The following is an 11481-nucleotide window of genomic DNA, read 5'->3' on the forward strand; positions in this document are numbered from 1 at the left end:
AGACTGAGTGAGAACCAATCCTGGGGTGAGTTCAATCTCAAAATATTGTGCACCGTTTTGCTACGGTTTCCGGGTTGAACAACATGTTTCCTCAAGACGTTGTGCAACAGGTTTTCAGGTAGGTTTTGTCTCTTTTGGTGGGTGTGTCAGAGGTGTTACCCAATCAGTAGACTGATATATAAACCCCACCCTATCTTCTCAGCTGCCATAGATGTAACTCTTGCATACACACAGGGTGTTCAACGCACCACCATTTCTGTTTCAATAAACGGTTTGCAACCGTTTTGTCGGGGCTGAACTCATCCCATTTGCATGAACACAATATAATGTAGACTAAACATGAATGAAAGTACACTGACCAGACTGAAAATGCAGAGAGGGTGTAAATGAAACATAAATAAATTGATAGCAATCTAAATTTAAAGTACATGATCATGATCAATATTTTAATTTGATATTATGCTAACTGGGGTGAGTTCAGACCTGACAGAACGTTGCAAAATGTTTGTTGAATTTGAAACAGAAACAGTGAACATTAAACACCCTGTGTGTTATGCAAGCATTGCACCTGGAAGCTGAGCAGGGTTTATATCAGTCTGCTGATCGGACACCACGACACATCAACCAAACAAGAGAAACCCTACCTCGAAACCTGTTGCACACCGTTTCACACCTATAGGCTATTGAGGAAACATGTTGTTCAACGCGGAAACCATAGCAAAACGGTGCACACTGTTTTCAGATTTAACTCACCCCTAATTGCCTGCCTACAACTGTTATAATCAATAACAATAAGAAGAAACGTTACTGTAATTAAAAGAGTGGCTGAAGAGACAACACAGCAGAAGTTGAGTGAATGGTTAATAAAGCCAGGACACAAAGAAAGACAATCACTTAAAGATATTTCATGGCCTAAGAAATTAATCATTCAACAATAAACCATCACATCATTAACTTTTAGCCTCGTAAGACGATCCTGATCCTGATTCTGTTTCTCTACACACGGACCATGTCGCGCGTCAGGTTGATGAACTTTACCACAGATAACCCAGGAGCGGAACTCCTTATTTCTTGCGCTTTGTTTCCACTCCCAAAAAAAACAAGAGCACCGTATTGCTCTTTGTGATTTGATTGGTAGCCTTCAAGATGTATGTACTTTGATTGGATAAAATGGTGGGCGGTCCATTGTAGCCCCGCCCGTTTCGTCTTCAGGGATATCACCTTATTCATTCCGACCTCTCCTTGGGTTCATAGCGGTGACTGAGTGCCTAGCAAAATCGAAGAGTCGCCAACAATGTCCAAACGCGTCCTTGTTGGAGTTAAGCGTGTCATCGATTATGCTGTGAAGGTACTTCTTGAATTATTATTGAAATAATCCAACATTTCACTGTCAATTTTTGTGGATTTTCACTAGCGTCTGCTCGCTTCACGTTGTGCGAGGCTAGCTAACACACGTTAGCTAGCTAGCTAACTAGAGATCCACTTTGCACTGACTAACGTTAGCTAGCATGCCGTTAACCTATTGCTTGAGAGTCAGTAGGTTAATTGACTTACTGTAGTTAAGTAAAGAGTAAGGTAATAGCTCAATTGTTGTCTATGGTCAGCTTTGGAAAAGAAAGTATGTCACTACCTTTGGATAGCTAACTGTTAGCTTAGCTAGTAACTTCCAGATTTGACAGCATTCCTGCAATCTAAATTTAGCTAACGTTACTATAACTTGTAGGCGACTGCGCGCATGGCACACTTTTGAACCTCCTCACCAAGTAGTCTAACATTCAGCCTTCAACCCATAGACTGAGTCTGGTTTAACACTAATTAACATTACATTGTTCAATCATTATTTATATTATTTAGGCCATTAGTGCTTGTCCTCAGCATATTTGGTATGATACTGTAGCTGTCAGTGTCTGCAATGATTTACAACTCAAACCGGTCTTGCTGTAAGCGTGTTTGGACAGTGGTTGTGCTGTACTGCATGTTATTACATATTAGTATTGTTTACTCTTACACCCTCATGGAATTCTGCATGTTATTACATGTAATTCTTGTTTACTCTTACACCCTCATGGAATTCTGCATGTTATATTACATGTAATTCTTCTTTACTCTTACACCCTCATGGAATTCTGCATGTTATTACATGTAATTCTTGTTTGCTACAAGACCATCATGGAATTCTGAGCTTAGCTCGGCACTGCATCTTCAGGACAGTTGGGTTTTGTCCAGTCCACTCATGAGGCAGTTGTTGCCTCATGCAATTGCAGAGTATGTTGATGTACAACTAGCTGTTTGGACCCTCCCCTGCTCCCCATGCTGCCCTCAGCTTACCCTTATCAGTCTGGTGAGGTAGAGCATGTGCATGTGACGAGCAACAGTCATGTATGTAGCCATTTGGCTAAACGTCTGGCAGCGAATAGATGTAGGTACTGTATAAAGCAGGATTGTAAAGTTTTAGTGATTGAAAACTGTCTTGGCATATTCATTGATTTTGATAAATCTTGTGTTTTTCAAAGATTCTGAAATCATTATTTCTGTAGAGCAACATCCTGTCTGAATACTTTGTAGAGAGACAGGTTTTACAATTTCATCCCCATGCCTGTCACATTCATTCTGAGCACAGGACACACTTCTAGAATACCATAGTTTGAGATATTTTCCCTGGGAAATTTTCCTTCCAGTCTCTTCTTGGCCAGTCTGTGCTCTGGCAGAAGACCTGCATTCCCTTCCTGTCCTCATGACCTAGTCTGTCCGGCTGAGAGTTTAGTTTGTCCCTGTCGTCGCTTATCAATGACCGTGCACCCCCCCCCCCCCCTCTCAGATCCGCGTGAAGCCGGACCACAGCGGCGTGGTGACAGACGGCGTGAAGCACTCCATGAACCCCTTCTGTGAGATCGCCGTGGAGGAGGCCGTCAGGATGAAGGAGAAGAAGCTGATCAAGGAGGTGGTGGCCGTCAGCTGTGGCCCTCAGCAAGTTCAGGTGGGAATGCTGGGAATGGAACAGCTGGGCTCAACTTTGCTATGTGCAGTCACTGACTGAGAGATGATGAAATTCACCCAGAAAATTCACCCAGAATTAAGATATCATACAGAATCATATTGGAGAAATGACCCTGACCTTTATTAGTGGGGTGTAGGCTTGCCTGTAATGGTTAGTTCTGTCATAGACAATCTATGCCCTACATTTAACCAGCTCAGTGGCCATGTGGTTAGAGTGTCCGACCTGAGACTTGGAGGTCGTGAGTTCGATCCCCGGCCGAGTCATACCAAAGACTATTAAAAAAAATGGTACCCATTGCCTCCCTGCTTGGCACTCAGCATCAAGGGCTGGAATTGGGGGGCTAAATCACCAAATGATTCCCGAGCGCGGCACCTTTGCTGCTCACCGCTCCCCCAGGGGATGGGTCAAATGCGGAGAACTAATTCCACCACCCTCAGGTCGGGTGTGTGACAATCATTGGGACTTACTCGGTGTTGGGTCATACACCGTGTATTCACCGAGGCGTTACTTTAACACCACCCACTGATCTTTAAAACCACCCACTGATCTTTAACACCACCCACTGATCTTTAACACCACCCACTGTTTTTAAACACCACCCACTGTTCTTTAACACCACCCACTGATCTTTAACACCACCCACTGATCTTTAACACCACCCACTGATCTTTAACACCACCCACTGATCTTTAACACCACCCACTGTTCTTTTCCGCCCCCGCCGTCGTTTTACCTATTTAATTAATTTTCGCATGTCAGCGCCTCATCAAACTCAAACAGGTGTCTGATCTGCCCCACCGCGTGCTAATACAGCACAGAGCGGAGTCTAAAGGAATCAGATTTCAGTTTCAATTTACATTAAGAGAGTAGGGAGAGGAGAGGGGAGGGGAAGGTTATGGCTAATAGCCTCTCGTGGCTTGCTAGCCTAGCTAACGTTCAGTTGACCTAGCCACTTGTTGGTTGTTCAGCTAACCTAACCTGGTGGCTGTTGCCATAGCAGCCTATTCTCTTGCCTATTCTAGCATCGTTCCATTCATAGGAAATGGAGGCAATTTGGCGTTGTATGCCTCCACAGCTTACCTGCAAATGCACAATCAGTCAGGAAAGAATAAGATAAATGTTACACTGTCCTGTGCTTCCTTGTAATCAGAATCAGAATAGTTTATTGCCATGTAGTTTTTCAATATACCAGAATTTGCATATTCCTAATTGGCTGTGTTAGAAAAGCTGCATGGCAATGAACGAATTCTGATTATAAAAACAGGACCAAGTGTACAGTAACGTTTATATCTTTCCTTACTCTGATCATGCATTTGAAGGCAAGCCTGGAGGCATACCAGAATCACCAAATTCAAATAGGCTCTGTTCAACCTTGTCACAGCTGACGTCTAACGTTAAATATTAAAGTAAGGCCTCTCTTATTGTAGGTGTGTTGGCAGTAACGCAGATGTTGTCATGGGTTTATTAATCGGTGGGGAAAAATCCACACCGTGACATCCCTAGTAGGCTTGCACTTATGAGGAATTTGACCTGGTCTGTTGGTGTATGACAGTAATAATAAACAGTACAATCTGAACAAGACAGGACAGTGCAAAATACAATAATGAAGTGATACAGTATAATATACCATACAATCTACCAAAATGTACAAAATAGATGATAAACCGTGCAAGCACAAGATGGGACAATGCAAAATAACAAAGTGATATAATACAATATACAGTGTAATCTACAAAAATGTACAAGCTAGACAGTGTCAGTGGGGGTCTCTTGCCTTGCTGATGAGGCCAGTTTCAGTCGGAAAGAAACTGTTTTTGTGCCTAGAGGTTTTGGTCCTGATGGACCGCAGCCTCCTTCTTGAGAGGAGTGGTTCAAGGGGAGTGATTCAAAGTGTTTGTGACCAGGGTGGCAGTGGTCGGCCACAATCTTTCCTGCCCTCTTTATGGTCCTGGAGGCGTATAGTTCCTGGAGGCGTGGCAGGTTACAGCCAATCACCAAGCACTTGTCCCTAGCAATGGCAGCAGCGTAACATGTGGTTATGGAGGAGGTGAGGACGGACTCAAAGATGGCAGTGCAGAAGTGTACCATGACCATCACTGGCTTTGGCAGGTTAAACTTTGTCAACTGCCCTAGCAAGTACATCCCCGGCTGTGTTTTCAGGGGGGGGGGGCTACACTGCCATTTTACCAGAGAAATCTTTGACCTAGAGACCAAGTCAAGTCTTTGAGGGGCAAGTCCAATTTTTTTTGTCTTGTGATTTTTGTCTCTTGTGATTGTAATGAGCCTGTGTAATTTTTAATATATGACATAAATACCCTACTCTACCTTGTACTTATCAAGCTTAGGTTTACTTTGGTTGATACACAGTGATATAAGTTATAGTGTGATAGGGGATATCTAAATATAAATACCTAATACCTGATACCTAAATATTATAAATGCATCATACTAAATTTGGAATTGAGTATTAGAGTTCAGCTGTATTAAGCATCATCTTGGAGCTGGCAGCAACATTTCACTGTGATCAGGGCTGAAAAAATGAACACCTGCCAAATGCAGGTAAAATTTCCAATTGCCGACTAGATTGGGAAGGCTATCTGAAAAAAATATATACTTGGCCGGTAGATTTTTTCATCTACAGTCCCCTTGGCAGGTGACTCACGTGAGCCAAAAAGTTCATTTTCACCCCTGACTGTGATTACATGTGACAAATAAAGGAATCTTGAAGAATCTTGAATCCAACTATAAGCCATGGAACGAAATATACTAAGTAAGCGTATTCGTCAGACATGGCCAAAATCATATAAATTGTGCTTTGTTGCAATACACATCTTTGGTTCAAGTTCAATTTCATTGTCATGTGTATTACAGTGAAATGCTTGTGCTTGATCAGTGCACTGGCACACATCTCAGCTTAGCGCAGCTCAACAGTGATTCAGAGCTGTCAGCTATTATTGGCCATGTTTCAATGCTGAGAGACAAAGACTAAAAAGAAATGCAATGATTCTAATGCCGCAAGGGTGACTGCACAATGACAGCAGTGGAAACAGCTGATCAGTTACAGTAAGAGCTTTCAAATGAGGCAGAGAGACCAATTCCCTTAGTCTCATGTCTTAAGATGTATTTATCTTATACTTATACTATCTAAAACTGGGCAGTAGAATAAAGCTTAACCGAATTTTGATTCCAAAGATAGTCATAATTTTTATAGTCCTCTGTAATCCCCATGTGTGATGCGGAGAGCTCCGAGGGCAGACCACTCAGCTGTCGTCTGTCTGTCGGTCTGCAGGAGACCATCCGTACAGCTCTGGCCATGGGGGCAGACCGGGGCATCCACGTAGAGGTCACTGGGAAAGACTACGAGACATTGGGACCCCTGCAGGTCTCCAAGATCTTCGCTGCGCTAGCCAAGAAGGAGGACGCCCATCTCGTCATTCTGGGCAAACAGGTGAGTGATTCCAGGAAATGGTACTCCTTCAATCATCCATAGTAGCTACTAGATGGCGCTATGGGATTGGAACGGCTATATTGCGATGCAGGAAGGTCACAGAGATACTCGGTTTGGACTGGCAGAAAGGTGTTGAAGTAACGAACACAGCAATACCAATGTCCCGTTCACACATACGTGCGCGCGTACAGAACCAAACAAGGCCAGCTCTCCATGTGGGGGGCACTGGAGACGTGGGATATAGACTGGGATGTGCGGGGGGAGAGCCCTGAGTACATTGAACGGCACCTGCTCCGACTCGAGGGAGGCGCCACAGAGCCGCCCAAACAAAGCCCATGCACTTGGACTTGGAGTCCGTTCAGTAGGATGGATAAATTGATCGATTAGGGCTGGGTATCGATTCGAATTTCAAGAATCGATTCAATTCACAAGGTTCAGAATCGATTATCACGATTCGATTCAATTCGATTAATTATCGATTCGGTTTGTGTTACTAAAACCTGTTTTTTTTAGCTGTACCCTTAATTACATGACTGCCAAGTTATGCAACACATCAACAGGCCTACTAGGGCTGGGTATCGATATTGATTTCCAAAAATGAATCAATGAATGAATCAATGAATGAATGAACTATTCATTCCTTCATTTATTCACTCATTCATTAAATAAAAGATTGATTTTGGGATTCAAGAATCGATTCAGAATCATTTAATTCAGAATCGATTCAGAATCAATTCAGAATCGATGAATCGATTTTATAACCCAGCCCTATGATCGATAGACCGCGAAGGCTCCACGTCCCCTGTGCTTTTTATTTTTATTTTTTTTGCAACTGAGTTTCCAGACCCTACGCATTTTTGCGAATTAGGTCTGGCGAAGCCAGGCTACTTGGACTTGGGCTCAGGAGCCAAAATGTCAGTTTTAGACGGAATGATGGATACATTGATCGATAGACCGAGATGGCTCCACGGCCACTGTGCACTAGTTTTTCCGAATCAGTGATTTTATTTACAATGTCAAAACAAATTTAAACCACCTGATTGTTTCACTGAGCCATAGCATCCTAATAGCATCCTACTGAACGGACTCACCGCTACCGGTGGCCTGTCTGTTATTATTCCAGCATTTCTGCCAGTGTTGTCAGTAGCCGGCCCATGCCTTTGCTTTGCCCCCCGTGCTTTATATGGCTCTGGCCATTAGTTTTAGCCACTCCGTTTGTAAACAAGTTTGCGCGAGTCCCTTACTCCCATCTAGTGGTAAAATAAAATCAACTAGAATGGGTGCTCAGAGAATGTATTTCGTAGCTCTGTGCACGTGCACGTTTGGTATTGCTGCATTCGGTAGGTCGAGATTTTTGTCAGTCCAAACCCCGTGTCTCTGTGACCTCCCGTGTTGTGATATGGCCGTTTCAGTTCCCCCAGTTGATAATGAATGGGGTGAATTTTTCACTCCGGAGCCTAAGACCCAACCCTGGGATTCAGATCTGCTCCAAAATGTAATGGGTTCTAAATTGGCCCCATGTTACACCCCTATTGGCCCCATGTTACACCCCTATTGGCCCCATGTTACACCCCTATTGGTCCCATGTTACACCCCTATTGGTCCCGTGTTACACTCCTATTGGCCCCGTGTTACACCCCTATTGGCCCCGTGTTACACCCCTCCACGAGTTTCATGAAAAGCGGTCGGGTAGTTTTCACGTAATCCTAGTCCAAAAAATTAATGGAGGTGAATGGCCGGCCCAGCCATGTTCTGGCAGCTTGTGGACCCGCCCCGTGATTTAGATCCACTCCAGAATTTAATGGGTTCTTAGTTGACCCATACTACACCCCTCCACCGAGTTTCATGAAAATCAGTGTGGTAGTTGTAGCGTAAACCTGGTCTGGTACTTTTTGTGTAATCCTGCTAGCAAACAAACAAACAAACATACAAACCAAGAAACGGCTCGTGGACCCGCCTTGTGACTAGGATCCGCTCCAGAATTTACTGGGTTCTAAGTTGGTCCATGCTACATCCCTCCACAGAATTTCATTAAAATTGGTGTGGGAGTTTTTGCGTAATCCTGGTCCAAAATATGAATGGCGGTGAATGGCTGGCCGTGCTTGGGCGGCTCGTGGACCTGCCCTGTGATTCGAATCCGCTCCAAAATTTAATGAGTTCTAAGTTGGCCCATGCTACACCCTTCCACAGAGTTTCTTGAAAATCGGTCTGGTAGTTTTTGCGTAATTCCGCTAACAGACAAACAGACATGCATACGCCAGTGAAAACATTACCTCTTGCCCTGAGCTGTCGCTGGGGTGGAGGTAATGATTGCAGCTTTAATAAATATAATTATGCAAATGATTACTTTTCATATCTTTATATTTGACATCTTTCACATTGAACACTGATATCAAGTTGCTGTCATTTTCATGTCATCATTTATTCATGGCTTTGCTATTTTCTTTCCAGGCCATCGATGATGACTGTAACCAGACGGGTCAGATGACAGCTGCCTTGCTGGACTGGCCTCAGGTCAGTGTTTTCGCTTGGACTGTGATAGCAGCCATATGTCAACAGGATACATTAACTGATCTCAGATCAGTGGGTGGCTACTCGTTAATCTCAATGACTAAAACATTAGGGAAAGTGTGTTACATGATCACTGCCATCTATGCTTTATACTGTGTGCGTAGTTGTTGTCACTTGCCAGAGTGTCTTATCAGGGTTACTGGAGACTAGTTTCTAGAGACTAGAACCAGTCAGATCTAAATCAGTCAATACAAATACTGGAATGTAGACCAAAGGTTGATTTGACCAAGGTAACAGTTGGGGGGTAGGGGGGGGGCGTGTAGTGGTATTTTTCAACCAGCAGATGTCGCACTTGTTCTGCCTCATGACCCACGATGACCTTGGCAGTGTTTATTATTTCTGGTTCCTAGACTGCTTATGTGGTGAAGTGTGGAAGAACACAACTTAAATGTTCTGTGTAAACAAATACAACAACATATGTCGTCAATGATATGTCATGTGAATTTTAGAACAAGCTTTCCTTCATAAAACTAAATAATTGTCTGGGAAACTAGAAAGGAGGTGGATTTTGACATAAATGTCCTGTTGACATTGCAGGGCACTTTTGCGTCTGAGCTGTCATTTGACGGGGACCAGGTGAAGGTGGTGAGGGAGATCGACGGGGGACTAGAGACCATTAAGATCAACTTGCCAGCAGTAGTGACCGCAGACCTTCGGCTCAACACTCCCAGATACGCCACTCTTCCTAACATCATGGTGCATACCTTCACACGCACACGCGTGTACCTCAACACACGCCTCCTTCGATAATCACCAGGAGTGGTTCCTCTTTCTTACGTCTTTCTGATGTTTCCGGACCCCAGGAAGACTAGTCGTCGCTTTGGCGTCAACTAATGGGGATCCTAATGAAATTAACACTTGGAACACACATGACTAGTGCTCCCGTTCCTTCCTCTCAATCCCCTCGTCCCTCTCTCTAACCCCCCCTCTCTCTAACCCCCTCCCAGAAAGCGAAGAAGAAAAAGATCGCCAATGTGAAGCCGGCAGACCTGGGGGTGGACGTGACGTCCCGCGTGGAGGTGCTGAGGGTGGACGAGCCCCCACAGAGACAGGCGGGGGTGAAGGTGGAGACGGTGGACGACCTAGTGGCTAAACTGAAAGAGTCTGGGAGGATTTAGAACCCCCCCTCCCCCCTACCGTTGTGGGGGGGGGTGGGCACAGGTACACACAGAGAGTGAGTCTCCAGCCTGCCCGCATAAACAAGTGACCAGTACACATTTCCACCCAAGTACGGATGAATAATGATACTTCTGAACGTTTCAACCCGCCCTCAACTCGTGGTTGGTTACACGTTAGTCTGACTTACAGGATGTCGATTTATGAGATAAGCCTCTGATTGGCTCAATTCCAGCGCCGGCAATCAGATCAATACCCCAACACTTGCAAGGGCACCACTAAAAAAAACAAGCTTAGCGCCGCCCAAGACGATTATGATTGGTTTAAAGAAATACAGCGTCCTCCCCCAATCTCAGAATGACTGGCTTGCAGTCAGAACTTTCTCCAGCACCGGCTAAAACAGTGCTAAAACGAAGTGCGGAGTGTGGTCTGGCTATGAGACACTATGTATGTTGACGTGCATTTTTTTTCTCTTCCCCTCACAGGACTCTGGATGTTGGTGTGACTGGAGAGAAGATGAGAACCAATGCTGAGGACTAGTTGCCTGTGGCATGATGACCCCATACACCTAACCCTTCTGAGGGACTCTGAATCCTACGGTTGTATACAGCCTAGAGAACTGCAGTACTGAGAAACACTGTCCAGCCGGAGCCGAGCCAAGCCTAGTGGGAGTCTTGTTTTTTTTTTATGTTGGTTGTTAGTTTTGGTTATAGTTGGTTTTGTTTTCCATGTGAGTCAAGGTCATCTGGTATGATGAGCTAAACTCCAATATGAAATGAAATCCATGTTTATTTGTCTTCCAGCTTTTTGACACACACACGTGCAGGAGTGCACAACTCTCAAGCCAGTAACAAACTTTGGTTCATTCATCAGGTTTATGTATTTATTGCAATACACGTTCATTGTGTCAGCATGGCAAATTATTCACACCTCCTGTAACATGAACTGGTCTGCCCCTTATGTAGACATGTAATGACACATGAAAACTATGCAGTTTGTGTTAAAGTATATTATATGTGTAAATATGGACCCAAACTTGTAGAGTTAAATGTGCATTTCAGGGGTTGGTGTACTGCATGTCTTCTGGCTCAGACTGTGTATAAAGTTTATATAATTGTGACAATGTTGGATAGTGTCTCTCAGTACTGAACTATCAGACACACAAAGTTGATTTTTACCATAAGCGCCTCTATTCTGTGTTGATTGTACAGACACCTACCATGACAAATACAATTCTTTTTCATATCTACATGTTTTGTGTTTGTCACTTTTTTCCTTCAAAAATGGGTTTCTTTGCACACTCGGGACAAGACTAATTGATTGAATAGATTACATGCTGGTATTTCGA

General features: G+C 44.0%; 1 protein-coding gene across 1 annotated transcript; it reads left to right on the forward strand.

Annotated features, from left to right (window-relative positions):
• Nucleotides 1-1236: 1236 nt before the first annotated feature.
• etfb (electron transfer flavoprotein subunit beta) lies at nt 1237-11382 on the forward strand. Its single transcript, XM_084444358.1, has 7 exons — nt 1237-1348; nt 2819-2977; nt 6288-6446; nt 8898-8960; nt 9555-9713; nt 9965-10191; nt 10619-11382. The coding sequence occupies exons 1-6, from the start codon at nt 1295-1297 to the stop codon at nt 10133-10135; spliced, it is 765 nt and encodes a 254-aa protein (XP_084300484.1). The 5' UTR covers nt 1237-1294; the 3' UTR covers nt 10136-10191; nt 10619-11382.
• The last annotated feature ends 99 nt before the right edge of the window (nt 11383-11481 follow it).

Source organism: Borostomias antarcticus (assembly GCF_949987555.1).
Source record: "Borostomias antarcticus genome assembly, chromosome: 10".
Taxonomy (NCBI): Eukaryota; Metazoa; Chordata; class Actinopteri; order Stomiiformes; family Stomiidae; genus Borostomias; species Borostomias antarcticus.

What these genes read in the sequence shown, in the direction of transcription:
- etfb (XM_084444358.1), top strand. Translation starts at nt 1,295, where the DNA reads ATGTCCAAACGCGTCCTTGTTGGAGTTAAGCGTGTCATCGATTATGCT. An exon ending in TCGTCATTCTGGGCAAACAG is followed by an intron (nt 6,447 to 8,897) that starts GTGAGTGATTCC and finishes TTTTCTTTCCAG; the next exon opens with GCCATCGATGATGACTGTAA. An exon ending in CCACTCTTCCTAACATCATG is followed by an intron (nt 9,714 to 9,964) that starts GTGCATACCTTC and finishes ACCCCCTCCCAG; the next exon opens with AAAGCGAAGAAGAAAAAGAT.